We start from the raw sequence: 27728 nt of genomic DNA, 5'->3' as shown, positions 1-27728 counted from the left end.
TTGTGTGAGCTAAAAACCCCAGGTACCCGTGGGTACCACTTTCCATAGGATGCTCCATCAGGACTCTTAGACCCTTCTGCTTTAGTGTTCGATGATTCTCATCTTTCCTGTGTTACACTCCACTCACTGCCTCAGTACCCTTACAGTGCCTTTCCCCGCGGACAAGTGTGTATATATACCCACACTCATGCTCACACATACATTCACACATGTACATTCATGTCACATGTGCACTTGGAGAAGGCAATGGCAACTCACTCCAGTATTCTTGCCTGGAGAATCCCATGGGCAGAGGAGCCTGGTGGGTTGCTGTCCATGGGGTCGCAGAGTCGGACACAACTGAAGCGGCAGCATGCATGCATGCGCTGGAGGAGGAAATGGCAACCCACTCCAGTGTTCTTGCCTGGGAAGTCTCATGGACAGAGGAGCCTGGCGGACTACAGTCTATGAGGCCGCAAGGGTCGAATATGACTTAGCGACTAAACCCACCACGTGTGCACACTCACATACATTTTATACACTTGTGCCCACACATAATTGCACACATACACACATGCAGAAGAAAATGACTGTAGCCTCACAGACCGACTCACCATTTATTTCCTTTCTAAATTATCTTGTTCACTTTATACCTTTGCCCATAATTCCCTTCTTACTTTAATATTCTCTGTTCTTTAAGGTCTAAAGTACCAACTTCTCTATTAAGCCTTTCATGATAACTCAACCAGATGTGACCTTCTTAACTTCAAAAGTGTTTTTTTCTTCTTCTTTCCTAAGGTTACAGCCATGTTCCACCTTATGATATAATTCCTCTTGTTGTTTGCCTGGATATCAGGTTGTACAGTCTTTGAAGGCTATAATCCTGCCTTATTTATATTTTATCCTTCACAGTGATGGCCTTCATTATCTTGAAGAACTGTAATCTTAGTTAATTTTCCTGAAATAGGCCCTTTCAGGTTCCCAGGAACCAAGACATATTTAGAATACAAATAACTTGAGGATGGCTATTTTAATGATATACAGCTAATTTTACCTCAGTGCACTATATTCAATCTAGGAAAGAGACAGGGTCTAACTAGTTCTCTTCTGTGTCTAGTATAAGACTTTCATTTGCAATCCAACTAAACAGAGGTTATGGGTTTGTGGTCCTAAACTCAGGATTCCTCAAAAGTGGGCTATGGGCCTTTCTAATACTTTATTGGGCTTCCTATATTCATGCTCCATTCTCTAGTATTGAATCATTCAACTTTCAGGCATACATACAGTTGACTTGCATATATTTATAAGGGAGAACAGTATGAAGGTGTTATTTCCATATGGATATTATTGTGAGGATACACCACATACCTCTGATTCCATTCTGTGGGTTTATAAAGACTGTATGCGTTCTGCAGACAGGCAGGCTCCAAATAAGAGTGGTGTGACTAAACTGAGCATGCTCAGGCCATTTTCCAAACTGGCCCATCAAATAAGTCACTCTTCATGAAGGTGGTGGGGCTAAGTGACAGGAAAGAGAGACATGAGAGATAGATTTTTCCCATCCTTTTCCCTGAGGAGGAATAAAATGGAATTTTTTTTTCCATTTGTGAAAACCTGAAGAATGGGAAATGAGTTCTTTTCTAATTTATTGAGTCTAAAAAGTAAGTCCCAGAGATATAATAATTCTGAGAGGAGTGAGCATCAGAAGTCAATCAGAACAGTCCTCCACAAACTAATTTCCTCAGACACTGATAGACAGTTTATCCTTTATGTCTAGAGGCTCTGAAATGATTTCTCAGACTCCATTAGTCCCCAGATTCATAGTCTAGCCTATTTCCTATCTCAAATGGTGCCCACAAAATTAGTGTATCAAAATTTTTTACAATTTATTTTGGCTCACAGCAAGAAATACCTTGCCCATGTGCACAGGAGAAATACTGTCTTCTGTTTACAATGAAGAAAAGTACCTTGGAGTGTAAGAAAAGCTATGCCTACTTGGGATCATTGATTGAACACAAGTTTCTTATTCATTTCCTTTAGCTGCTCTGCTTATGGTTTAAAAATGACAAACATCAAAACCTTTTACAACATTAACATATTACAACAAAATTATATACTATCCAGAAATCCATTTTAGTCAAAAGGAAAGGTTAAGCCAAATTATAGAGACAGAGCGCCCATCGCCACATTCATTTTAAGTACATGAACCATATTGACTCAATGAATGTCAATTCAGAAGCTGTATTTCTTGGATACTTGCCATATCTAAGAGACATTTATGCCAGTTAGTTATTGAATATATTTAGACTCTAGGTTCTATGCTGATGTGCACTGCATACTGGGTCTCAGAAAACAGTCAAGCACAGAAAGGCTGTCAGGCCCAGGATGTCAATCCAGCCCATGCTGATGGGAAGTTACAGGCATGAATGCAACCAGCGTAGGAAGAGGTGCCATGTAGGTACCATGATTCTGTGTATAGAGTCTGAGGTGTTAGGTCAGAGAGGAGAGAAGGTTTAGAGCAGGGTGGATAAGCCAATATTGTGCTCAGAAATACATACAGGCAAATGGAGGCTCTTTACACAAAGGCAGAGGTCAGGATTGGGTGTAGGAGGCGTTCCATACACAAACTGAGTAACCAGGGAACAGAATCCGGGCACTGATACCGAAAGACCACATCAAGACCGTCTTTTACTGTAGAGGGAAACATCTTAAAGTGCTGGGACATTTTTTCAGCTGTGTGTGAAACCACAATTATTGGTAGGATTCTTCAGACAAAAAATGGTTAATTATTACAAATTGTCAGAGATCTCATTATGTCAATATCCTACAAGTCTTACCACTAAGACCAAATTCATCCTCATTTAAGGTAACAATTCCCATTATACTTCTCTGGTCCTCAGTTATCTGGAAAGGGAAGGTTGTTATCTCCTCTGTACTACAGAATGGGAAAGCAATGTAGAGAATGATGCCCATGGGCATGAGTTCAATTTTTTTATTCACCATCTTTTACTTTTCCCACCAGCCCTGAAAGCTTAGTTCCCACTGGTAAACAGAGCAGAGAAATTACATAGTTACCTGGATAATTTAGACCAGGAGAAGAAAAAGCGATTGTCACGATGTGTATGAGCTCTTTCACAGTTTCCTGAACATGAAATAATTTTACTCTTTACTTTTTTCTCATTCTCAGTGATCTCAGACAGACACATACATCTCTCTTTATGGAAAATGATTAACATGGACTCAACTAGGGAGAAATCAAATTATACAGTTAATAAAAACTAAAGCTTCAATTCATGCTAAGTGACAATACAGCACCAGGAAAAATTAATTACTGCATTTTAGAGTGAAAGGAGTCAGATATGTCAGGTTTGAATTTAGCCTTAGGATCTTACAGTAAATTTTAGTTCTTTTGTGACTGAATTTTTTAAAGTACAAAGTTACTGAAAACCATGCAGGTTTCCATGTTGGGGAACCAGAATGCTTCTGCATGTCATTTTGTGCATCCAAAGACATTTCAGTCGTGTCTGACTCTGCAACCCTATGGACTGCAATCCACCAGGCACCTCTGTCCATGGGATTCTCCAGGCAAGAATACTGGAGTGGATTGCCATACCCCGCCCCCTTCCAGGGGACCTTCCTGACCCAGGAATGCTCCCTTGGATCTTAGGTCTCTTGCACTAGCAGGTGGGTTCTTTACCACTAGCGCCACCTGGGAAGCCCTGGCATGCCAGTATGCTGTTTCCCAAACTCTGCAGGGACAGACGCTCCTGTCTTTGGGATCTCGTGCTACGTGTCTCTTCATTTCGCTGTTGGAAAACTGCTGTCTGGCAAGGGGTTTGCTCCATTCTGACCTATTGTAACTGATCAAAAATCTATTTCATCATACAAGCCATTAAAGAATTTCCTTTCTCAGACTTCAATTCATGATTTCTGGGAGAATTGTGGGAAAATAAAAGAGAACCTTGGACCTTCCATTTATTACTGACCCTGGAAGCTAGAGAGTGTGGAGTCACTCATCACTGCGGTTGCTGGCTCCAGCACACGAGGACTGCCAAGATAACTGGAGCAAAGCTGCCATGTGACCCCGGAACTGCACTGTCAGGCAAGAAGCCTAGGTCATCCAGTCTGCTTCAGACTTTCCTGGAGAAATTACAAGAAACCTAAGGGAAAACAGGAAATGTGGGGCCCAGAGGGACGAGACGGCAGAGAAGGACCTTGAGCTCACCTGCGCCCACAAAAACACCAAAATCACAAGTAACTGCTGAACAACCATCGACGAAAAAGATATTCTACATCCAAAGACACAAATGAGAAACCACAAGACATTAGGAAAGGGAGTGCACTCACGATTTAATCAAATTCCATACCACCTAGGTGGACAACCCAAACTGGAGAACAATGGTTGGCAGTTGTTCTCCCACAAGAGTGAGAGTTCTGCGCCCCAGGTCAAAATCCCTAGCCTAGGGGTCTGACATTGGGAGAAGTCTCCAGAGCAGCTAGCTTGGGAAGTAATCGGGGCTGAGTGCAAGAGCTACACAGGACTGGGGAAAAAGAGATTCTACTCTTGGAAAGTGTGCACAAGATCTCACGTGCACTGGCCCAGGGAACAAGCAGTGACTTCATAGGAGCCTGGGCCAGACCTACCTGCTGGTCTTAGAGGGTCTCCTGGGGAGACTGGGGACAGCTGTAGCTCACCCTGGGGACGTGGACACTGGTGGTGGTGTAGATATTGGCGAGTGTCATCTATATAAACTCTCACTGAAGGCAGACATCTTACCTGGGTCATAAGCACCAACACCTTGCCTCACCCAACAGGCCATAGGCTTCAGTGTTGGTAAGCCTCAGGCAAAAAACTCTAAAGGGCAGGAACACAGCCCCCTATCCCCACCCCCAACCAACAAACAAGCTGCCTAAAGACTTCCTGAACATACAGCCACCTCTAGACGTGCCTCTTAACATAGGCCTGGCCACTGGAGGGCCAAGACCCAGCTCCACCCACCAAAGGGCAGGCACCGGCCCCTCCCACCAAGAAACTGGCATAAGCCTCTTCAGTTCAGTTCAGTCGCTCAGTTGTGTCTGACTCTTTGTGACCCCATGAATCGCAGCACGCCAGGCCTCCCTGTCCATCACCATCTCCCGGAGTTCACTCAGACTCACATCCATTGAGTCCGTGATGCCATCCAGCCATCTCATCCTCGGTCATCCCCTTCTCCTGACCCCAATCCCTCCCACCATCAGAGTCTTTTCCAATGAGTCAACTCTTCGCAGGAGGTGGCCAAAGTACTGGAGTTTCAGCTTTAGCATCATTCCTTCCAAAGAAATCCCAGGGCTGATCTCCTTCAGAATGGACTGGTTGGATCTCCTTGCAGTCCAAGGGACTCTCAAGAGTCTTCTCCAACACCGCAGTTCAAAAGCATCAATTCATCAGCGCCCAGCCTTCTTCACAGTCCAACTCTCACATCCATACATGACCACAGGAGACTAGCCTTACTCACCAGGAGGGAGCAGAAACCAGAGGCCAGAAAGCTAAAATCTTGCAGCCTGCAGAACTGAGTTTGTAAATGCAAGTCAAAAGCTACCCTGATCCTGGCTCTTAAGTAACAAGAGGGCACTGTACTGCTGAGACTCACAGAATCCCCTAAGAGGGTCACTTGTCCAAGGTGGAGAAATGTAACTAACCTACCACAGAAAGAAAATACAAATAAAAATTTAAAGAAAATGAGATGGCAAAGGAGGATGATCCAGACAAAGGAACAAGATGAAACCTTGGAAGAACATCTAAGTGAAATGGAGATAGGCAGTTTATTTGGGAAAGGGTTCAGAATAATGACTGAAAAGATAATCCAATAACTCAGGAAATGAATGGATGCACAAAGTATTTAATAATTATAAAATAGAAAGAATAGAGTCAAAGAATACAATAACTGAAATGAAAAATGCATTAGGAGGAATTAATAGCAGAACTAAATGAGGCAGGAGGATGAATGCGCTGCAGACAGACTGGAACAGAAGAAAAAGGAATGAAAAGAATTGAGGATAGTTCAAGAGACCTCTGGGACAAAGTCCAATGTACTAACATTTACATTATAGGAGTCCCATAGGGAGAAGCAAGACAGAGCATGCCTAAGAAAACATGCGAAGAGATAATAGCTGAAAACTTCCCTAACATGGGAAAGAAAACAGTCATCCAAACCCAGGAAGCACAGAGAATCCCATGAAGGATTAACCCAAGGAGGAAACATTAAGATACATAGTAACCAATCTGACAAAAACTAAAGTTACAGAGAAAATTTTAAAAGCAACAAGAGAAAAGCAATAAATAAAATACAAGGGAAGTTCCATAAGGCTCTGCAGGACAAAAGGGACAGCTACACTATATTTAAAGTTGTGAAAGGAATAAACCTACAAGCAAGAAATAAAAATGGAGCTGGAGAAATCATGCTCCCTGACTTCAGACTATACTACAAAACCACAGTACTCAAGACAGTACGTTATTGGCATTAAAAACAGAAATATAAATATATAGTACAGGACAGAAAACACAGATTAACCCAGGCACCTATAGCCACCTAATCTTTGACAGTGGAGCCAAGAACATACAATGGAGAAAAGACAGTCTTTTCAATAAGTGGTGCTAGAAAATCTGGATAGCTACATGTAAAGAATAAAACTTGAAGACTCCCTAAAACCACACACAGAAATAAACAAGATGGGCTAAAGAGCTAAATATAAGACCAGATACTATAAAACTCTTAGAGGAAAATACAGAACACTCTTTGACATAAATCATAGCAAGATCTTTTTTGATCCACCTCCTAGAGTGATAAGAATAAAAAGAGAAACTAAACAAATGGGACCTAGCTAAATTTAAAAGCTTTTTTGCACTGCAAAGGAAACCATAAACAAGATGAAAACATAACCCTCAGAATGGAAGAAAAATATTTGCAAATGAAGCAACTGACAAAGGATTAATCTCCAAAATATACAAACAGCTCACCCACTCCAGTGTTCTTGCCTGGAGAATCCCAGGGACGGGGGAGCCTAGTGGGCTTCCATCTATGGGGTCACACAGAGTCAGACATGACTGAAGTGACTTAGCAGTGGCAGCATGCAGCTCAATATTAAAAAAAAAAAAATCCAGTCAAAAAAATGGGCTGAAGATATAAATAAGCGTTTCTCCAAAGACAACATAGGGCTTCCCAGGCGGTGCAGTGATAAAGAATTTACCTGCCAATGCAGGAGACGTAGGTTCTATCCCTGGGTTGGGAAGATCCCCTGGAGGAGGAAATGGCAATCCATCCAGTATTTTTGCCTTGAAAATTCCATGGGGTTGCAAAGAGTCAGACATGACTGAGCACACACTTTAAAGAAGACATACAGATGGCCAACAAACATGAAAAGCTGCTCAACATCACTAATTACTAGAGAAATTCAAATCAAAACTACAACGAGATGTCATCTCACACTGGGCAGAATCACTATTATCAAAAAGTCTACAAGCAATAAATGCTAGAGAGGGTGTGGACAAAAGGGAAGCCCCTTGCACTGTTGCTGGGAATGTAAATTGATACAGCCACTATGGAGAACAGTAAGGAGGCTCTTTCAGTTCAGTTCAGTTGCTCAGTCATGTCCGACTCTTTGCAACCCCATGAATCACAGCACGCCCGGCCTCCCTGTGCATCACCATCTCCCGGAGTTCACTCAGGCTCACATCCATCAAGTCAGTGATGCCATCTCATCCTCGGTCATCCCCTTCTCCTCCTGCCCCCAATCCCTCCCAGCATCAGAGTCTTTTCCAATGAGTCAACTCTTTGCATGAGGTGGCCAAAGTACTGGAATTTCAGCTTTAGCATCATTCCTTCCAAAGAAATCCCAGGGCTGATCTCCTTCAGAATGGACGGGTTGGATCTCCTTGCAGTCCAAGGGACTCTCAAGAGTCTTCTCCAACACCACAGTTCAAAAGCATCAATTCTTCGGTGCTCAGCCTTCTTCACAGTCCAACTCTCACATCCATACATGACCACAGGAAAAACCATAGCCTTGACTAGATGGACCTTAGTCGGCAAAGTAATGTCTCTGCTTTTGAATATGCTATCTAGGTTGGTCATAACTTTCCTTCCAAGGAGTAAGCATCTTTTAATTTCATGGCTGCAGTCATCATCTGCAGTGATTTTGGAGCCCCAAAAAATAAAGTCTGACACTGTTTCCACTATTTCCCCATCTATTTCCTGTGAAGTGATGGGACCAGATGCCATGATCTTCGTTTTCTGAATGTTGAGCTTTAAGCCAACTTTTTCACTCTCCTCTTTCACTTTCATCAAGAGGCTTTTTATTTCCTCTTCACTTTCTGCCATAAGTGTGGTGTCATCGGCATATCTGAGGTTATTGATATTTCTCCCGGCAATCTTGATTCCAGCTTGTGTTCCTTCCAGCCCAGCGTTTCTCATGACGTACTCTGCATAGAAGTTAAATAAGCAGGGTGACAATATACAGCCTTGACATACTCCTTAGAAAACTACAAATAGAACTGCTATGTGACCCAGCAATCCCACTCCTGGGTATATACCCAGAAAAAACCATAACTCAAAGACACATGCACCTCAATGTTAACCGCAGCACTGTTTCCAATAGCCAGGCTGTGAACGCAATCTAAATGTCCATCAACAGAGGAGTGGGTAAAGGTGTGGCGCATATATACAGTGGGACACAACTCAGCCATAAACAGGAAAGAAGCTGGGTCTTCTGTGCAGATATGGATGGACCTACAGACTGTCACACACAGTGAAGTCAGAAAGAGAAAAAAACAAATATTGCATATTAACGCATATATGAGGAATCTGAAAAAATTAGTGTAGATCTTATTTACAAAGCAGAAATAGAAACCCAGATGTAGGGAACAAACGTATGGGTACCAAGGAGAAAACGGGGGGTGGGATGAATTGGGAGACTGGGATTGATGTGTATACACTACTATGTGATTAATTGATTGCGAGTGGGAATCACAAGGAGCTCAGCTCGATGTTCTGTGATGACCTATATGTGTGATCGGGCAGGGAGGGAAGGGTAAGAGGGAGGGGACATATGTGTACATGCAGGTGATTCACTTCGTTTTATGGCAGAAACTAACATTCTAAAGCAATTATACTCCAATAATAAGAAGACGATTTCACCCTTTGAGATATGATGGAGAAATCAAAAGCTTTACAGACATGCAAAAGCTAAAAGAATTCAGCACCACCGAACCAGCTGCACAACAAATGTTAAGGGAACTTCTTTAGGTAGGAAAGGTCACAACTAAAAACAAGAAAATTACAAAAGGGGAATATTCATGTGTAAAGGCAAACCTATAGCAAAGGTAGGAAATCATCCACACACAAACCAGGAGGGAAGTTAAAAGACAAAAGTAATAAAGTCATTTGTATTCACAATAAGCAGTTAAGGGATACATGAAACAATTAAATGTAAAATATCAAAACCAGCAATCATGAAAGGAGGAGAGGACACATGAAGAATATTTAGAATGCATTTGAAATTAAGCAATCAGCAACTTAAAACAATTACATATACATAGACTGATACACCAAAACCTCACTGTAACCATGAACCAAAAATCTATGATCAATATACACATAAAAAGGCATCCAAACACAACACTATAAGATAGTCATCAAATTACAAAGGAAAAGGGAAGGAAAATAGTCCTCCAAAACACCCAGCTAAGTTCTTGTGCTTGGAGCATACATGCTTCCTTCTGCTCAGATCCTGAATAAGGTACTACCCTAGCCACCCAACCCTCCAACCAATCTGGTCAGAATTCAAAGAACCTGGAGTAGCCCCGAGGTTCCTAGACTCACACTGAATATGATTTCCTCTATAATGAACATAATAGTATCGGCCACTGAATTAAGCATCTACTATATCTGTGTCCTCTATTAAACCCTGGACATGCACTTTAATTTGCCTAGGAAGATCATCCGAGGTTAGAGTTACTCAAGTTCACACAAACCCTACCTGGATTCTAGAACCCATGTTCTTTCTGCCGCACTGCTTATGAAAAAGGGCTTGTCCAACCTCTGTCTCCAGGTTAACACGGCCATTTCCTCCTCTTGGGTGTAGTCCTATCCTGAAGGTAGGCAGTCTTGGCTGAGGCTCTGACACTCTCTGAACATTGTCTTATTAGCCTGGAGCATTGCTCCTTCATGGATGGCTTCCTGGCAACAGGGCCATGTGTGGTCACTATTCAGGCCAGCACCGCTGGCTCCATCCACACAGAAATGCTAGGTTATAGTTGGTTCACCCAGCCTGATCTACCTCCTCCATAATAACTGCTGATGAGAGATGTTTGGACGGTCACCTGCTATCGGCCAGCATTACCTTAAGTACCTAAAATTTATGGTTGAACTTGACTGGTATTCATCCACCCTGGACCCTCAGGTTGCCTATCATCCAAGCCCACATCACACCATGGCCACAAGCATTAACAAATATTCCTTTGGTATGTTGACATAGTAGAAAAGTCGTTATGCAAGAGAAATACCAAGAAACAACAAATGTCAGATGTACACAGAGAGACTCTAGGTTTCCACCGAATCCTGGGTTCACATTGTCAGCGGGAAATTCATCTATAACAGAGGTTTGTAAAATTACATCAGTGTGATAAAGTTGAAAAAAGTCATGATTGGTGATGTTGAGACAATTAGTCTCAATTGAATTAGTGGCAATTCATTCTATAGGTGCTGTACCATACATCAGTTCTTCACCATGCGCATGAAAATCACCTGGGGTCTTGTTACACCATGGACTCTTAACTCCGGACATCTGAGGCAGAGCCTGAGGCTCTGCATTTATAATGAGCATCCCTAATAGGCTGAAAGCCACTGATTCTCAGACTACACTTTGCAGAAGCCCATAGACCTCCTTGATGCACGTTTAAAAAGGAAACAATACAACTGACTTACCAGAATGTAAGCCACACATGTAGGTGTCCATAAAGCTTCCAGCCAAGTCACAGGATCTTACCAGAAAAGCAGTTATTCATAGAGGTAGAAGACCAAGCCCGCACTGACTCTCAGAGCTAAGAGTGTGCAGGAGATGGGGTGGAGAGGACTGGAAACACAGTGAGGAATCCAGAGAGGGAAAGACTAGGCAGCAGTCACTGAAAGAGAAATGACGTTATTCAATTGAATAAAAAAACCCACATCTGAAAAGCAAAGAAGGCAGCCTGAGGTATTCAGAATCAGGACCAGAAATGCTACCTCCAGGACACCAGACTTACTGGCACAGAAAAGGCAAACTTCAACGTCTCAACAACAAGCAATGAAGAGAAATCAGTGCAGGCAAACCAAAAACGCCAGAGCAAGCACAGGGTCACACATGTCCAGAAGGCAAGCAGGTAGATTCCCAGATATGGGAAGTGCACTTACCTGCTGATCTTCAGCTTCCAGAAGGAACTGGCTGAGGGAAATCAAAGTGTCCTAGTCCCAGAAAAAGTAGCCTGTCCAGGAAGGAATGAAGTAAGGGAGCTGGAAAACTCAGCTAAAGGCTCAGCTTTCCTGCCCACATCGAATCTACTCTAACCTTACATATACTGAACCAAGGAAAAGCGTGTGTTGCTTCCTACGTGCAAGAGGCACAATCAACACGTATGAGTTAAATGGCTCTGGCTGCGAAAACTGACAAACAGTACGAGGCACGAGGCACGGCTGGCAGAGCCCTGAGTCTCAGAGTTCTTGGATCAGCCCGTATCAGCATCACCTGGGAACATGTTAGGACATGTAAATTCTCGGCCCTGCTCCAGACTTACCAATCAGAAACTGGGGGTGGTGCCTGCAGCCTGTGATTCGACCAGCCCTCCACGTGGTTCTGATGCACCGCTCACTGCAGTGAAGTCTATCGAAGGCATGGTGGAGAGAGAGGGCAGCTGTGGCCAAGGACGATCATTATAAGTGGGCTTGATAGCGGTGGTTTTAAAGAGCTAGTGAAGACCAAAGCCTGTTTACAGAGAGAAGAAAACCCAGTAGAGATAATGTAAAATAATAAGTAGTAAAACGTGCTCAGTGATCAACAGAGTTCCACGATGATGTTCCGTGGTAGAGTTTTATCAGTGTTGAGGAATCATTCAGCGTGTGTAGGATAATAATGTTTTGATACTGATAAGCAGAAATACCAGGAATGCCAGGAAGGGTCAATTCACAATATGCGCTTGCAAATTCTCTCTGATGTATTTTCAAGAGATTCACCAAAAAGAAGTGCTGCTTGGTGCCCTTGCTTGTGAAGAGATATTCTCCGAGGGGAAAAACAAAGTTGACAAAAGCAAAGCTGGTTGCCTAGTGGGGTCTGTTTGACAAAAACAGAATTTTGTTTAAAGTGTAAGACACAAAACCGGCAAAACACATGGGGCTTTAATAACAGGCATACCTTGTTTTATTGTGCTTTGCTTTATGGTGCTTCAGAGATAGGGCATTATTTACAAACTGAACATTTGTGGCCAGCCTGTCGGCACCATTTTTGTTAACGTCCTGTCTCTGAGAATTTTGGTAAGTCTCACAATATTTCAAGATTTTCACTATGATGGTATCTTAGGTGGTGATCAGTGGTCTCTGATGTTACTCCTGTAAAATGATTGCAACTTGCTGAAGGAGCAGATATTGGCGAGCATTTTTCAGTAATAATTTTTAATTAAAAAACCCATGTTGCTATATTCTATAACAGTGAGTAACCTTTATGATATTCTAAGTAGGTTAAATTCTTAAATTGCTTCAATTTTGTAGGAACCTTTTCAGATTCATTGGGTAAATTCAAGCCATTCTCTCGGTTCTGTGAACAATCACTGATTGGTGAAAAATGATTAAAATTGCTCCTTTTCACAAGAGTGTTTAAGTGATTTTGATACTCCTAAAGAGATGCTCTAAGTGCCTGGTGCTGAGAATTTATATATAATCATTGTCAACTACAGCATAGTGCAGTATATTTAAGAGCTAAAATGAGTAGTTGTCAATAGAAGCAGATTATTAACAGTTGGGCATAAACTAGTCATTTATAGATTTTAAATTATAGCTTATTTTTCTAAGTCATTTCATATGAACTAGACTGAGTGATATGCTCTGTAGTTTACATTCCCTGTCTATTTCAGTGATACTGAGTAAACCTAGGTAATAGATACTCATGTCATATATGATCTTTAGTTTCTCTCTACTCACATAATCACAGAATCATTTTAAGGGAAGAGACTGTGCAGATTTTGAGTGTAACTATCACTCTTGAAGGACCACCCAGCCTTTGCTTGGATACCAGTAGCTACAAGGATTCACTACTCATAATATCACCCATTCGGGAGCACTTCTAATCCTTTGAGCATTGTCTGCCTTACCTCCCAGATAAATTCATTGGCTTGAATCTTTGGCTTCTCCCTAAAGTTAAATATAAATGAGTCTGATCCCTCTGTTTTTCTTATATTTCTTTAAATATTTGGAGGCAATTATAAGTATCCCTTTTAGTCTTTTCCAAACAATTCAACCCAAATTCTCTCAAAATGCCTCATAAGACATTGTTTTTAGACCCTACAACTACTTTAGACAAAGAACGTAGTTTTGTCAGTGTCTGTCTTCAGATGCAAACTCTAAAACAGTCTGACCAAGAGACTGCAAAAGATCCCTCAGGTGAATGAGGAGGTTGGGTGTCACATAATCCCTATGTCCATTGTAGGAAAATAGCAGTTACTTTATTATTCCTTTATTGAGGTAGCTTAACAAAATCCACCTATAACTTAAAATTGTTCACAACGTTTTTTTTCAATGAGATTGCCAACTCCACTTTGGACAAGCTAACATGTACGATGTAAATTCAAATTGCCTCTTGGTTTATGAATCTGAGTTTTTGAATGGGGAATTATTAAGCTATTACTTTTCACAAGACTTCTCAGGTCACTTTTGATACTCTTAGAAGAGAATCACCAATAAGTAGAAAAGAACATTTGACAGAGAATGATAGCTTTCTGTAGGAGCATGAAGGAAAAGGGTGAGTTGGAAGGAAGCGCATCTTTTAAATAAGGACTAGGTTGTGACTCAATAACCTCAGATATGCAGATGACACCACCCTTATGGCAGAAAGTGAAGAGGAAATAAAAAGCCTCTTGATGGAAGTGAAAGAGGAGAGCAAAAAAGTTGGCTTAAAGCTCAACATTCCGAAAACGAAGATCATGGCATCCGGTCCCATCACTTCATGGGAAATAGATGGGGAAACAGTGGAAACAGTGTCAGACTTTATTTTGGGGGGCTCCAAAATGACTGCAGATGGTGATTGCAGCCATGAAATTAAAAGATGCTTACTCCTGGGAAGAAAAGTTATGACCAACCTAGATAGTATATTCAAAAGCAGAGACATTACTTTGCCGACTAAAGTCCGTCTAGTCAAGGCTATGGTTTTTCCTGTGGTCATGTATGGATGTGAGAGTTGGACTGTGAAGAAGGCTGAGCATCAAAGAATTGATGCTTTTGAACTGTGGTGTTGGAGAAGACTCTTGAGAGTCCCTTAGACTGCAAGGAGATCCAACGAGTCCATTCTAAAGGAGATCAGCCCTGGGATTTCTTTGGAAGGAATGATGCTGAAGCTGAAACTCTAGTACTTTGGCCACCTCATGCGAAGAGCTGACTCACTGGAAAAGACTCTGATGCTGGGAGGGATCGGGGGCAGGAGGAGAAGGGGACGACCGAGGATGAGATGGCTGGATGACATCATGGACTTGATGGACGTGAGCGTGAGTGAACTCCGGGAGATGGTGATGGACAGGGAGGCCTGGCATGCTGCAATTCATGGGGTCACAAAGAGTCAGACACGACTGAGCGACTGAACTGAACTGAACTGAGGTTGTGACTGATGCTGTGGCAATATCAGCACCATTTCTGGAACGAACTACTCTCTGGTCCACTGCCTTACTTCTTTCTCATCTTTTCACCTCTGCAACAAAATTACTGGGTCATTCCTTTCCTCATATTTGTGTCCCCAGCTTCCACTTCTATGTTCTCTCAGACATTCTGGGAAGGCTATCCCCTCTTTATAAAGGAGAGTAAGGAACTGCATGCTTCCCTATAGAAAAGTACTGAGCCTTTTTTTGTTTCTCGGTGTTTTCGTCTAGACTGTGACTTTTCCACCAGTAGCCTCTTGGTCTTGTGCATTACAAAAGCTGCAAAGAGCTCTTTGGAAGCCATCCAAAGAAAATAGGTACATATACTTAAGAGGTGTTTTATTTAGACTTAGAGGTTTATTTATATTTGTCTCCACAAATTCTAAGCGGTATTGATCTATGTACTTGCTGGGGTAAAACAAGACAAGAGACAAATCTTACCACTTAAAAAAAAATTCTCTCATGTGAATAAAGTACAACTGAAATATCTTTAAAAGCTTCTTCACCCAAATGCATGGCTAATATACCTCTACCGTAAATGCAGGGTACAATGAATTTTGGATCAGTGTTGGCAAACCACCTAAGAGGACATGTCAAGGTCTTTTATAGCACTGTGTAGGCTTCTGAACAGCATTTAGAAGTTTTTTCAATAAATGGTATGAATTATGAGTCCACCGTTTTTTACTCTAAACTTTCTCCTAAAGAGTACCAAATATGGTGTTTTGGCAATGACTGATTTGGAGGTAAAAAAGAATTTCTTTAAGATGCAAAGGTCCAGAGGAAGGCATGAAGCTGGACAAAAATAGGTTTGAAACCTACTTTCATCTTTCATAAAAATAACTTCATGCAATTATATATGCCCTCCAGGCCTCATTTTTTTCTTCTGTTAAATAAAGGTGGTAATCTCTACTTCTAAATGTTGTTGAGGCATATACTAGGTAATAAATCCATAGTTTCCCTCTCTTTCTGCAGCATATATATTTTGTCAAACTTAATAAGCTGAAGAATTTATAATGAACTAGGAGATATTTATATTTGAAATGAACAGATTTACATAGATTTTACAAATTTTCCATTCATTAGTACTTCATTTCATTTCTAGTTATGGTCCTTCTCAGTAACTGGAAAAATGACTACATAAACTTAAGCATTAATAACATTAGCACTTGGCTCCTCTCCATCTTGCTACCATTCTTTGGTCATATTCCCATGATTTATTCTCTCCCAGAGAATGAACAAAGAAAGGAAAGGACATAAAACTTTATTAGCATTTCTGGTAACAAATTTAACTAAGAGACACTTTGAACTGTAGATCAAAATGTGATTGTTCTCCCAGTTCAATTCCATTGATAAGTTAAAATCTTTGGAGGCAAGCATAGATACTATCCATGCCAGCATTTCCAACTTTGGAAAAATGGTGATGTAAGTACTGGGGGTGGACTGTACAGCTAGGTGGGATAATGATGGCCAGTGATGGTGGAGGACCACTGAGGAGGACATTTCAGTGTTCCTGAATGTCACCACGCCTTCAGGATCATCAGCCTCTGTGCCAATTAAAAATCCACATACAGGTGCTTTAAAAACAAAGAAAATGGTGGCCTTCAGATGAGTGCCAAAATGGCAGTGACATCTTTTGAAATGGCTAACCCGTCCTTTGCCTCCCTGATCCCCTAGAGTGAATGCAGATCACTTTACAAAGCTCTTAGACGGGAAAGGAACACTCACAAAAAGCGAAAAGATACCTGCAGGGAGGGAACAAACGAGAAAGTGAAAAAACAGCAGGAAAAGCTGCCTGAAGAGGTTTCAGTACATCGAACACTATAAAGTCAGTGAGAAGTTGATCTTTCATTATTGTAACCAGCTGAGAAAATTCTGCCTCTAGCATCTGTTAGGAAGGGTGTGAAAGAGACAAGACTCATTTTGCCAAACTTAGATCCCACTCATTGCTGATAAGTCCTAACTTTGGAAGTAAAAAAGTAATCAAGAATTCTGAGCCTGGAGGTTCAATTAACTTTAACATAGTATGGCAGCTTCCTTATTGAATTCTTTCTTTTCCTTGCAATCTTTTCCTTTCCTTTCCCTCCCTCCTTCTCTCCCTTCCTTCTTTACAGCTCTCTCACAACATACAAGGATCACCTTGAAATGAAATTCCTTATATTCCAAATGCAGACTTTCTTCTCTAGCTAAGAGTTAATATGCATTTCTTGAGCAGGAACAGTGACTATATTGGGGTTTAACATACCCCTTTACCCACAAGAAGAAAACAATGGTCCAAGATGATTTTGTTCATCATATATATATATATATATATATATATATATATATATACACACACACACACACACAGCAAGTATAACATTATGATCTTGAAAAAGGAAAGGAATTAATCAAGAAAAGCTATTAGAAGGGGTAGCCCAAAGAATTAATTTAAATACACTATTGATACTATATGTAATATAGATAACTAACAAGAAGATGCTGTCTAGCACAGGGAACTCTATATAGTCCACTGTGATGACCTGAATAGGAAGGAAATCCAAAAGAGAGGGAATGTATGTATATGTATGGCTCATTCATTTTGTTGTACAGTAGAAACTAACACAACACTGCAAAGCAACTACACTCTAATAAAAAATAATTTAAAAGGGAAAAAATGCAGAGGTAAGCGCAGGATGTTAATAGGAAGTGAGTGAAAGTCACCCAGTTGTGTCCAACTCTTTGTGACCCCATGGACTATACAATCCATGGAATTCTCCAGGTCAGAATGCTGGAGTGGGTAGCTATTCGCTTCTCCAGGGGATCTTCCGGACCCAGGAATCGAACTAGGGTCTCCTGCATTGCAGGCAGATTCTTTACCGGCAGGGAATCTCTAAAAGGAAGTACTGAGGAGGATCTCATTAAAATGTTTCAACAATGCTCACACAATGCAGAGGGTGCAGACCGATTGTGGGGGAACATAAAACATTTATCTGGACCAAGGTGGCAATTAGAATAAGATTTAGAAAAGTGAAATAATGGCCTTCATTGCAACACAGACATGAGAAACTTGTTTCCAGGCAAGAAACAATGAAAACATATAATGGCGATGAACTTTAAACATTCTATATTAGAAATCCAAATATCAGATTTTCCTCATTTGATTTTAGAGCGGTGTTTGTAATGTTTTTCATGCTCACAGAAAAATTCTTAATCTTTCCTTGAATAACTAAAGACAGGAGCCAGGAATTGGAGCTAGCAATACCAACGGTATCATACTGAATTATGATCCATAATGGGGCACAGATGTACATTTGATGTTCCATCTACTTCAGTTTATCACAGTAGGATGAATTACATCTTTGGATTTTGGAGTTGGTTGATACGAACTTCCTTCTGTTCTGGGCTACATTCCTATGTATGCAACATTCATTCAACTTGTTAATAAAATGCGTCTGTAATTTTGAGTATCTTCTCAAAACCATATTTTCTTAGCTCCTTCTTCCTGGAATCTCGAACAATAATTATTTGTTTTCAGATTCTTGTGTTACCAGGATAAATTTAGCAATAGAGTTTTTATATGTATAAGCAGGTTTGCATAGATTTCAGTATATATGCACAGAAGAAAACAGCTATATTTAAGGGCTTCCCTGACAGCTCATTTGGTAAAGAATCTGCCTGCAATGCCGGAGACCCTGGTTTAATTCCTGGGTCAGGAAGATCTGCTGGAGAAGGGATAGGCTACCCACTCCAGTATTCTTGGGCTTCCCTTGTGTGGCTCAGCTGGTAAAGAATCTGCCTGCAATTGCGGGAAACCTGGGTTCAATTCCTGAGTTGGGAAGATCCCCTGGAGAAGGGAAAGGCCACCCACTTTAGTATTCTGGCTGAGAGAATTCTATGGACTATATATTTAACAAAAGAACAGAATAGACTGTATAACTAACAGAAGAAAACAGTTATATTTAGGGTTAGAATATTCAGTTCACCAGCTGGAAATGAGCAATGAATGATCATAATTTGAATGAATTTTTCAGTTTCCTATGAATTAGTATCCACATGTAGATACTGGCAATGAGATATAACACAGTGCTTTCTGATGATCTTATAAACTTTAACCCAGTGTGTATTGGTTGTAAAAAATGAGTTCATTGAGAATAAGTTTTTCTTGGTGTCAAATATAGCCTTTCCCACTATCCCAACTCCATATCCTCAGCTAATTACCAATGCCATTCAAATCACAGGTTCAGTCCTAACTACTTCTCTTAGCCCTAATGTCTAAATATATATGCTTTTATTAATATAAATATTTTGACCTTCCAGAGTATTTTTATTGTTGTTAAAGTTTGCTTCATATCATTAAATGTGCTTGTTTGGCATTCCTCTAATATCATCACCAGAAGTATGTTTTAATGTACTTTAGACTATTTCCCCGGAGAAGGCGATGGCACACCACTCCAGTACCCTTGCCTGGAAAATCCCATGGATGGAGGAGCCTGGTAGGCTGCAGTCCATGGGGTCGCTACTAGTCGGACAAGACTGATCGACTTCACTTTCACTTTTCACTTTCATGCATTGGAGAAGGAAATGGCAACCCACTCCAGTGTTCTTGCCTGGAGAATCCCAGGGATGGGGGAGCCTGGTGGGCTGCCGTCTATGGGGTTGCACAGAGTCGGACACAACTGAAGTGACTTAGCAGCAGCAGCAGCAGCAGCAGCAGCAGCAGCATGCTACCTAAAATGGTCTTTTTCCTCCAGGTTGTGGATCTTTCTAACCTGGATCCTGTTTCAGACCCCAGCTAGCATTCCCATCTCTGAAAGTCTGTCCCACCAGAGCCCACAGGCAACACACCCTCTGAGTTCCCAGACACAGATGGTCCCCATCTCTCACTTATCACATTATTCCTTTTATTGTTATATTTTATCCCCATATATCTCACCCTCCAAAATAAGCCCTGTAATGTTAGAGATTGCAGTTTTATATCTCTTCTCTTTGCCATGGCCTGGTAGAGTGTTTTGCGTATAGTATATGAATAATTAATATTTGTTAGTAACTATACTGACACTGACTCGATGGACATGAGTCTGAGTGAACTCCAGGAGTTGGTGATGGACAGGGAGGCCTGGCATGCTGCGATTCATGGGGTCCCAAAGAGTCAGACACAACTGAGCGACTGAACTGGAACTGGAACTGGAATACTGATAACTAGACTTCCAGACATTAACTAAGCAATCTACAGCAGGGAGAGAATCAAATTTCAATATTATTATTCAAAAAGAAGAACTAAGTAAGAAAATTCCAAAACTCTAAGAAAATATTTCTGGCTTTTTAAACTACAACTCAAAGCTTATCACTCTGAACTTCTCCTTCTAACTCCTGCAATATAGAATCAGTTCCTTACAATTAGAATAGATTATGCATCAAATGCCATAAATTATGAAAGCAAATTTTAGCTTTACGTTGAAATTCTTAGACATTACTAGTAGCATTTTCTCATTTACTTGTCAACCTTTTTTTTTTTAATTATCAAATGCTTGCTTATTTTTTGTTGAGCAATTAGGCTTCTTACATTGCCCTGAATACATACAACCCCATCAGAAACAACTTTATAAGCCTAATAACAGCTTTCATGCAACACATCAGACCCTGCTATTTTGAAAAATGACATGACCACAGTGAGGTCCTTTAATCTGAACTTTCTGAAGAGTTACTAAGAGAGATGAATAAATATACTGATAGAAATTTTTGTCACTATACTGATCTGAACATATAATTATTAAGTATTTTTAGATTAAAAAAAAGTATTTGAATCTTACAGTTCTGAACCTATCTTATATGTTTTTCAGTGTGAATCCATAGAAAATTTGGTTATATGGATTGGTTGTGATTTTATGCCTTATTTTGTACTAACAAGACTCATTCTTTGTCTCAAAAGTCCTTATAATTTTGAACGCAAAATTACAAAGCATATGGGAATTGAATAATCTATCAATTATGCATGGAGCAGCAGTTCACACCTCAGGAATTTCTTCTGCACGTAAAGGGACTTCAAGGGGGCCTTTCTATTGTCTATTTTACAAGCAGGAATTTATATTTTGTGATAAAATAATGCACATACACACAAACACAGAGACCTTTTGTTTAAGTGTCTACATGAAAATGAATAAGAAAATAAGCTAATTCTAGAAACTATCCAATTAATGATTGCTGGTTGAATATATGCACTTACATTTCATCCTGAAACTCCACCAAATGATACTAAAGAATAAAAAAAAAAAGATAAACACACAGTAAAAAGAGAATGGACAAGAAGTGTCGACAGTTTTTGGAAGACAGAAAGTAGACAGAGGATTAGCAAGTGACTTAGAAAAATGGAAAAACCTAAAACTTATGATCATGCAGTGGGTTCCAGTGTGCATGGAACCCTTTGGAAAGTCAGGATTTAGAAGGAGGAGGAGTATGTGAGGTCCAGGATTGAAAATGGGAAGAACTGAATGATCTGTTCAAGAGGAAGTTAGATTGCCCCGAGGCTCTTCCTTTAGTCTGTGCAACCATACTTCTCCTCTGAATAGGTTACACCTTTGAAGCACAGGTTGCTATTGTTTAGTTGCTAAGTCTTGTGGGACTCTGCCCACCAGGCTCCTCTGTCCATGAGATTTTCCAGGCAAGAATACTGGAGGTACAAGCTAAGTTTCTGAATTCACGAGCATTAAATTAAAGGCTGTATAGTGAAAAAAAGCCTGCATATTATGTAGCAAAACCATCAGTTCCTCTCCATTCAACCCAGGAAGGCTGTGGTCTGGTGTGTAGCCATAGATTAACTGGAAGACCCAGAACAAAGTTATACCAGTCTCTACAAATGGAGCACTTGGAAGGCGGTGCCCAGTAATCATGTGTGAAAGACACCAGCTGATTAGCCCACTGATGCACAACAAAATGCCAATCAAGTTTTAGTTTGTCTTTGGTAAGAACTTTTATGAGAGAGTTCTAAGGAACAGCTCAAATCGGAAAGTCCGAAAAAAAAATAAACATAATAGAAAGTCTTCAGGGTGTTCCCACTGGCTCTTCCCTCTGCTTGGAATGCTGTTCCCATACCTGCTCTCTTTACTCCTACACTTCATTCAGAGTCCTGTGCAAATACAAAATAATGAGACATCTTTTCTTACTAATATATGTAATATTGCATTACCCTCCCCCCAGCACCCAATTCTTTGTTACTCTATTTCTTTACTTGAGTTTATATTTCTGCATATATTAATCATTACATAGATATTTTCATACATTTATATATTTGTTATCCATTTCACCCACTGCAAAATTAACACTCATGAAGGTAGGAACATTGCCTAGGGCACATGATAGATCCTTAATAATTACTGTTAATATTATTTATTTATCTGATTACTTATTTAGTAAAAATAAGTAACTTTGATAAATCTAAAACAATGTAGGAAACATGATTTAAAAGATTAAGTATGCAGAAGATAAGAAAAGTTATAGCCAGGAAACAATTCAACAATATTAACTATATAAAATCAATAATTGGAGAAGAATTAGCTCTTGAAAGTTCAAAGTATTAAAAATTAAAGATATAGTTCTATCAGTTTGAGAAGACTTGGTAAAGAAAATCTCCAAGAGACTAAAGAGAAATGTAAGAGATGTAAGAGATCAATCCTGGAAGACAGATAGGAATTTGTCTGAAAGGAATTGACTGCAGTAACAGAAAAAGTCGAGGGGAGGGAACCACTAAAGGTATAATGTAGGTTGACTTCTAAAATGAAAGTAAATGGCTCTCGGATGGAAAGACCCTCCAGATGCTCTACAAACTAAGTGAAAAGGAAACCCATCAAGATACTGTCTTACTGAAGTTCAGAATTTGAAGCTAAAAATTTTTTATATAAATAAACCTTAAAAATATAACAGGGAACCAAAATATATGACAGAGTACATAAACACTTTAAAACCTAAAAAACCTTCATTTTATATTATTAATAAATAAGTAAATACTCAGTGAAACTACAAAAAAACTTCCATGAGAATAATAACACTAAAATCAAGATAGTAATTATCTGTGGAGAGAGAGAGAGGGAAATCATATTTAGGAAAACCTCAGATGAGGCATCATTTATATGTATAAAATTTTATTTAAAAATGTCTTAAAGCAAATATAACGTAAGATTTAATGAAACCGAGTGGTGGGTATAATGGTTTTTTCAGACTATCTTATGCACTTTTTGATGTTTTTGAACTATTTCACTTTTTGAAACAAAAAGACACAAGAGAACAAAAGAATGAAAGGTTACATTAAAAAAATTACAGGGAACAAAATGACATCAGATTTATTAACTATAATAACAGAAAGTAGAACATAATGGAGAAATGTCCACACAGTTCTGAGAGAAAATGATTTTCAACAAAAAAGAATATATCCAACCAAAATATCAGTCAATTAATATAAAATTAAGGTAAAAACACTTCAGACTAAGTCATTCACCTATTCTTAAAAGTAACTAGTGAATTATGTACTTTGTGAAATGAGAGCGAACCAAGTAAGAGAAAGGTATGAGAGGTGTTAAGAAAAAAATGCACTGGTCACTTATTAAAAATGGCAAGATAGATTTTATTTTAACTGCTACAGTAGAGAAGAGAGACTTACGTATAGAGCTGAACTCCATGTCTACAAAATTGATAATCTAGATGAAACGGACTGAAACAGACACATTGCTTTAAAGTCACAAACTACCAAAAGTCACACAAGAAGAAATAGGCCTATATCCATTTAATATACTGAATATAAATATGTATATTCAATATTTATATCAATTAATAACTTTTCAAAACAGAAAGCCCCAGGCCCAGAGGGGTTCACTGGTGAATTCTACAAAGCATTTAAGAAATAAATTGTCTCAATTTTCTGCAGTCTGTTCTGGAAGATAGAAGCAAATGGAAAACTCCCTAACTGATTTTATGAGCTGGTGTTAATCTAGTGCCAAACCCACGTAACAACATTACAAAAAATTACATATCAATACCTATACAAATATAGATGCAAATATCCTCAACAAAATGTTTTCAAACAAAATTCAACACTGTACAAAAACAACTACACAGCGCAACCAAGTGGGATTTATACTAGACTGATTCACCATCAAAAATCAACTAATGCAATAAAAACCAGACTCTTCGTTTGACCACTTAACAGTAGCTCCAGTCATAAGCTTTATTTTGAAATTCATCTTGCCAATGCATGAAAGTGAAAAGTAAAAGTGAAGTCGCTCAGTTGTGTCCGACTCTTAGCGACCCCATAGACTGTAGCCCACCAGGCTCCTCCATCCATGGTATTTTCCAGGCAAGAGTACTGGAGTGGAGTGCCATTGCCTTCTCCGAGTCAGAAACTAGTCTGTTGTATATCCCAGGTTTCAAGGACATGTTGAAGCCTTTCTCAATAGGCTTGAAGAAAAGAGAAATTATTCCCTCCCCCCCACCACCACCACCACTCTATTTAGATGATGAGACTCATAACATAGTTCAGACTATAGTCTATAGGGTCACAGAGAGTCGGACACGACTGAAGCGACTTAGCACATTAAAAGGGGAATACTCTTTCCCCTCCCCAAATTCCCTGATCAGTTATGTTCAATGCTTTCATAAGTTCAGTTTAAGTGGACATATCTTAATATTTCCTATTAAGCACTTCATTTTGGAATAAGAGTAGCTGGCATCTATGATTATCTTGGAGATTTACCACTGAAATAATTCCATTTCCACCACTGAACCTCTCTGTTAGAAATCATCTTCCCTCATGACTTGTTAAATACTAAGATGTATCTGCGCATTTCTTCTAACCATTCTCTTGCTAGAAAACAACATTTGTTCCTGTGTTACTGATAGCTCCACATTTGTGTATGTAATTTCAAGCTCTGTAGCGCAGACACTACCTTCATTCCATTTGTAGCTGCACATCACCTAACATGCTATACCTCATCTAAAGAGTTGTTGACTTAACTATCTTCACCCTTCAATAATTTGCTAAGGATATTTTCTAAGAAATATTATGACCAATTTTATAGCGGAAGTGGGCAAGATTGGAAAGATCCTGATTTTCTAAAATAACAATGGAGGGGCAAGCTATATTGTTTTATTAAGTAAAAGTCTTACATATTTTACCACTAACCACAATATTATGTTCAGTTCAGTTCAGTCGCTCAGTCGTGTCCGACTCTCTGTGACCCCATGAATTGCAGCATGCCAGGCCTCCCTGTCCATCACCAACTCCCAGAGTTCACTCAGATTCGCGTCCCTCGAGTCAGTGATGCCATCCAGCCATCTCATCCTTGGTCGTCCCCTTCTCCTCCTGCCCCCAATCCCTCCCAACATCAAAGTATTTTCCAATGAGTCAACTCTTTGCATGAGGTGGCCAAAGTATTGGAGTTTCAGCTTTAGCATCATTCCTTCCAAAGAAATCCCAGGGTTGATCTCCTTCAGAATGGACTGGTTGGATCTCCTTGCAGTCCAAGGGACTCTCAAGAGTCTTCTCCAACACCACAGTTCAAAAGCATCAATTCTTCGGCGCTCAGCCTTCTTCACAGTCCAACTCTCACATCCATACATGACCACAGGAAAAACCATAGCCTTGACTAGACGGACCTTAGTCAGCAAAGTAATGTCTCTGCTTTTGAATATGCTATCTAGGTTGGTCATAACTTTTCTTCCAAGGAGTAAGCATCTTTTAATTTCATGGCTGCAGTCACCATCTGCAGTGATTTTGGAGCCCCCAAAAATAAAGTCTGACACTGTTTCCACTGTTTCCCCATCTATTTCCCATGAAGTGATGGGACCGGATGCCATGATCTTCATTTTCTGAATGTTGAGCTTTAAGCCAACTTTTTCACTCTCCTCTTTCATTTTCATCAAGAGGCTTTTTAGTTCCTCTTCACTTTCTGCCATAAGGGTGGTGTTGTCTGCATATCTGAGGTTACTGATATTTCTCCCGGCAATCTTGATTCCAGCTTGTGTTTCTTCCAGTCCAGCGTTTTTCATGATGTACTCTGCATAGAAGTTAAATAAGCAGGGTGTTTTGCCAAACTGATGTACAGTTTTAACATTTAAAATGTGTAATGCGAGTTAGTCACTTCAGTCATGTCCAACTCTCTGTGACCACATGGACTGTGTAACCTGCCAGGCTCTTCTCTCCATGGAACTCTCCAGGCAAGAATACTGGAGCAGAGAGCCATTCTCTTCTCCAGGAGATCTTCCCAACCCAGGGATCAAACCAGGATCTCCTGCATTTGCAGGCAGATTCTTTACAGTCTGAGTCACCAGGTAAGCCCCTTAAAAAATGTACAAAAGGTAAATATTCTAAGGGAGAGGAAAATAGCACTTTTAAGATGAACTTCAGTTGACAAAATAGTGAAAACCACTCCCTTTGTAATATTTACAAGTTCTAAAACCTAAGATTTTTCAGTATAACAATGTAAGTCTGACAGTTTTACTAATAATACTCTTATTTATATTATTGTAGTCAGGCAAACCTTCATAAATGAAATTAACAGACACATATTTTCCAGATGGAACTTTGACTTTACATCTAGCTACTTTTCTCCCTATAAAATGACAACACACTCCAGTGTTCCTGCCGGGAAAATTCCATGGACAGAGGAGCCTGGCAGGCTATAGTCCATGGGGTCTCAAAGAATTGGATGCAACTGAGCACATTCGCTCTTCGTGCGTATAAAATACAGCAAGGGGAGGGGGGAAAAAACACATTTCAAAATGGGAAACTAAAGCAAATCAGTCCAAATAAGCTAACATTTGTGAAGTAATTCTCATTCTTTTAAATTGTCTTCTTGCAGGAAACAGACCTTATCCTGACTTTTAATATTTCAATGCACCGATCTTGGTGGATGGAGAATGGACCAGGATGTACGGTGACATCAGTGACTCCTGCCCCAGACTGGGCCCCAGAAGACCATCGCTACATCACGGTCTCAGGGTGTTTTCTGGAGTACCAGTACATAGAAGTGGCTCACAGTTCCCTCCAGATTGTCCTCGCAGTAAGTGTTGACAGCTAACCACTCCTTCTAGTGTTTCCCGAATTGTTTCATTGCTGTGTATACTCAGCACACGCAGCTGGAACCTGTGGCTAGAAGGTGGCTGTGTGCTTTTTCCTAATCACTGCCACTTTTAACAGGGATTTGTCAGGTTAAACCAGGCTATGTCATGGACCGAGTGATTCTTTCTGGGTATGCTGTTAATTCTGGGAATTCCCTTCTCCCTTAAAATCTTCTTCTTAGATTTCCCCCAGGTACCATCCATCATCTTTTATCACCGTCTCTCTGTTTCAAAACAATTCAGCTTTTCTATGAATTCTACTTCTAGATTATCACACCCCTATTTTTCATAGTATTCTGCCAATAAATAATGCTCCCTCTACAGGAAGAAAGTTGGAGTTATAAATAATTCCTTTGTTTTTGTATATTTATAGAACACATTTGTATAATATATTACTATGTTATATAAAATATTTTTTACATTATATTCCTATGATAAAGAGATTAACACCTCCCTTTCTTGAGAAGAACTTTCACTAATACTAAATGTGTAATTTTGTGGGATTCATAAAGTTAAGGCAACTTTATTACACATGTCTCCATTTATTACAGATCATATATGCAGATCTATGTGTATTTTCTTAGGCTCTATGTACATCTTCAGTTGAGGTCCACAGTCTTAATTTTTAACAACAAATAATACAAACAGAATCTTTTTTTTACCTTTCTTTAATTACTTTGAGAATGACAGTAACTCACAATTCTTAAATAACAGGACATAAAATGTTCTGGGTAGAATGGTACCAGCTGGTTCATATAAAACT

At 39.9% G+C, this 27728-nt stretch overlaps 1 protein-coding gene across 1 annotated transcript in view; it reads left to right on the top strand.

Annotated features, from left to right (window-relative positions):
• The window catches only part of NKAIN2 (sodium/potassium transporting ATPase interacting 2), a 1202246-nt gene that overhangs the window by 1003890 nt on the left and 170628 nt on the right, over positions 1 to 27728 (top strand). Inside the window, exon 4 of the mRNA XM_069599113.1 lies at positions 26707 to 26907. Coding sequence (XP_069455214.1) covers positions 26707 to 26907 — 201 coding nt within the window. The remainder of the gene's footprint in view (positions 1 to 26706; positions 26908 to 27728) is intronic.

The sequence above is a fragment of the Ovis canadensis genome, chromosome 8 (assembly GCF_042477335.2).
Source record: "Ovis canadensis isolate MfBH-ARS-UI-01 breed Bighorn chromosome 8, ARS-UI_OviCan_v2, whole genome shotgun sequence".
Lineage (NCBI taxonomy): Eukaryota > Metazoa > Chordata > Mammalia > Artiodactyla > Bovidae > Ovis > Ovis canadensis.
Note: the sequence above shows the minus strand (reverse complement) of the source record. Positions and strands in the feature narration are given on the sequence as shown.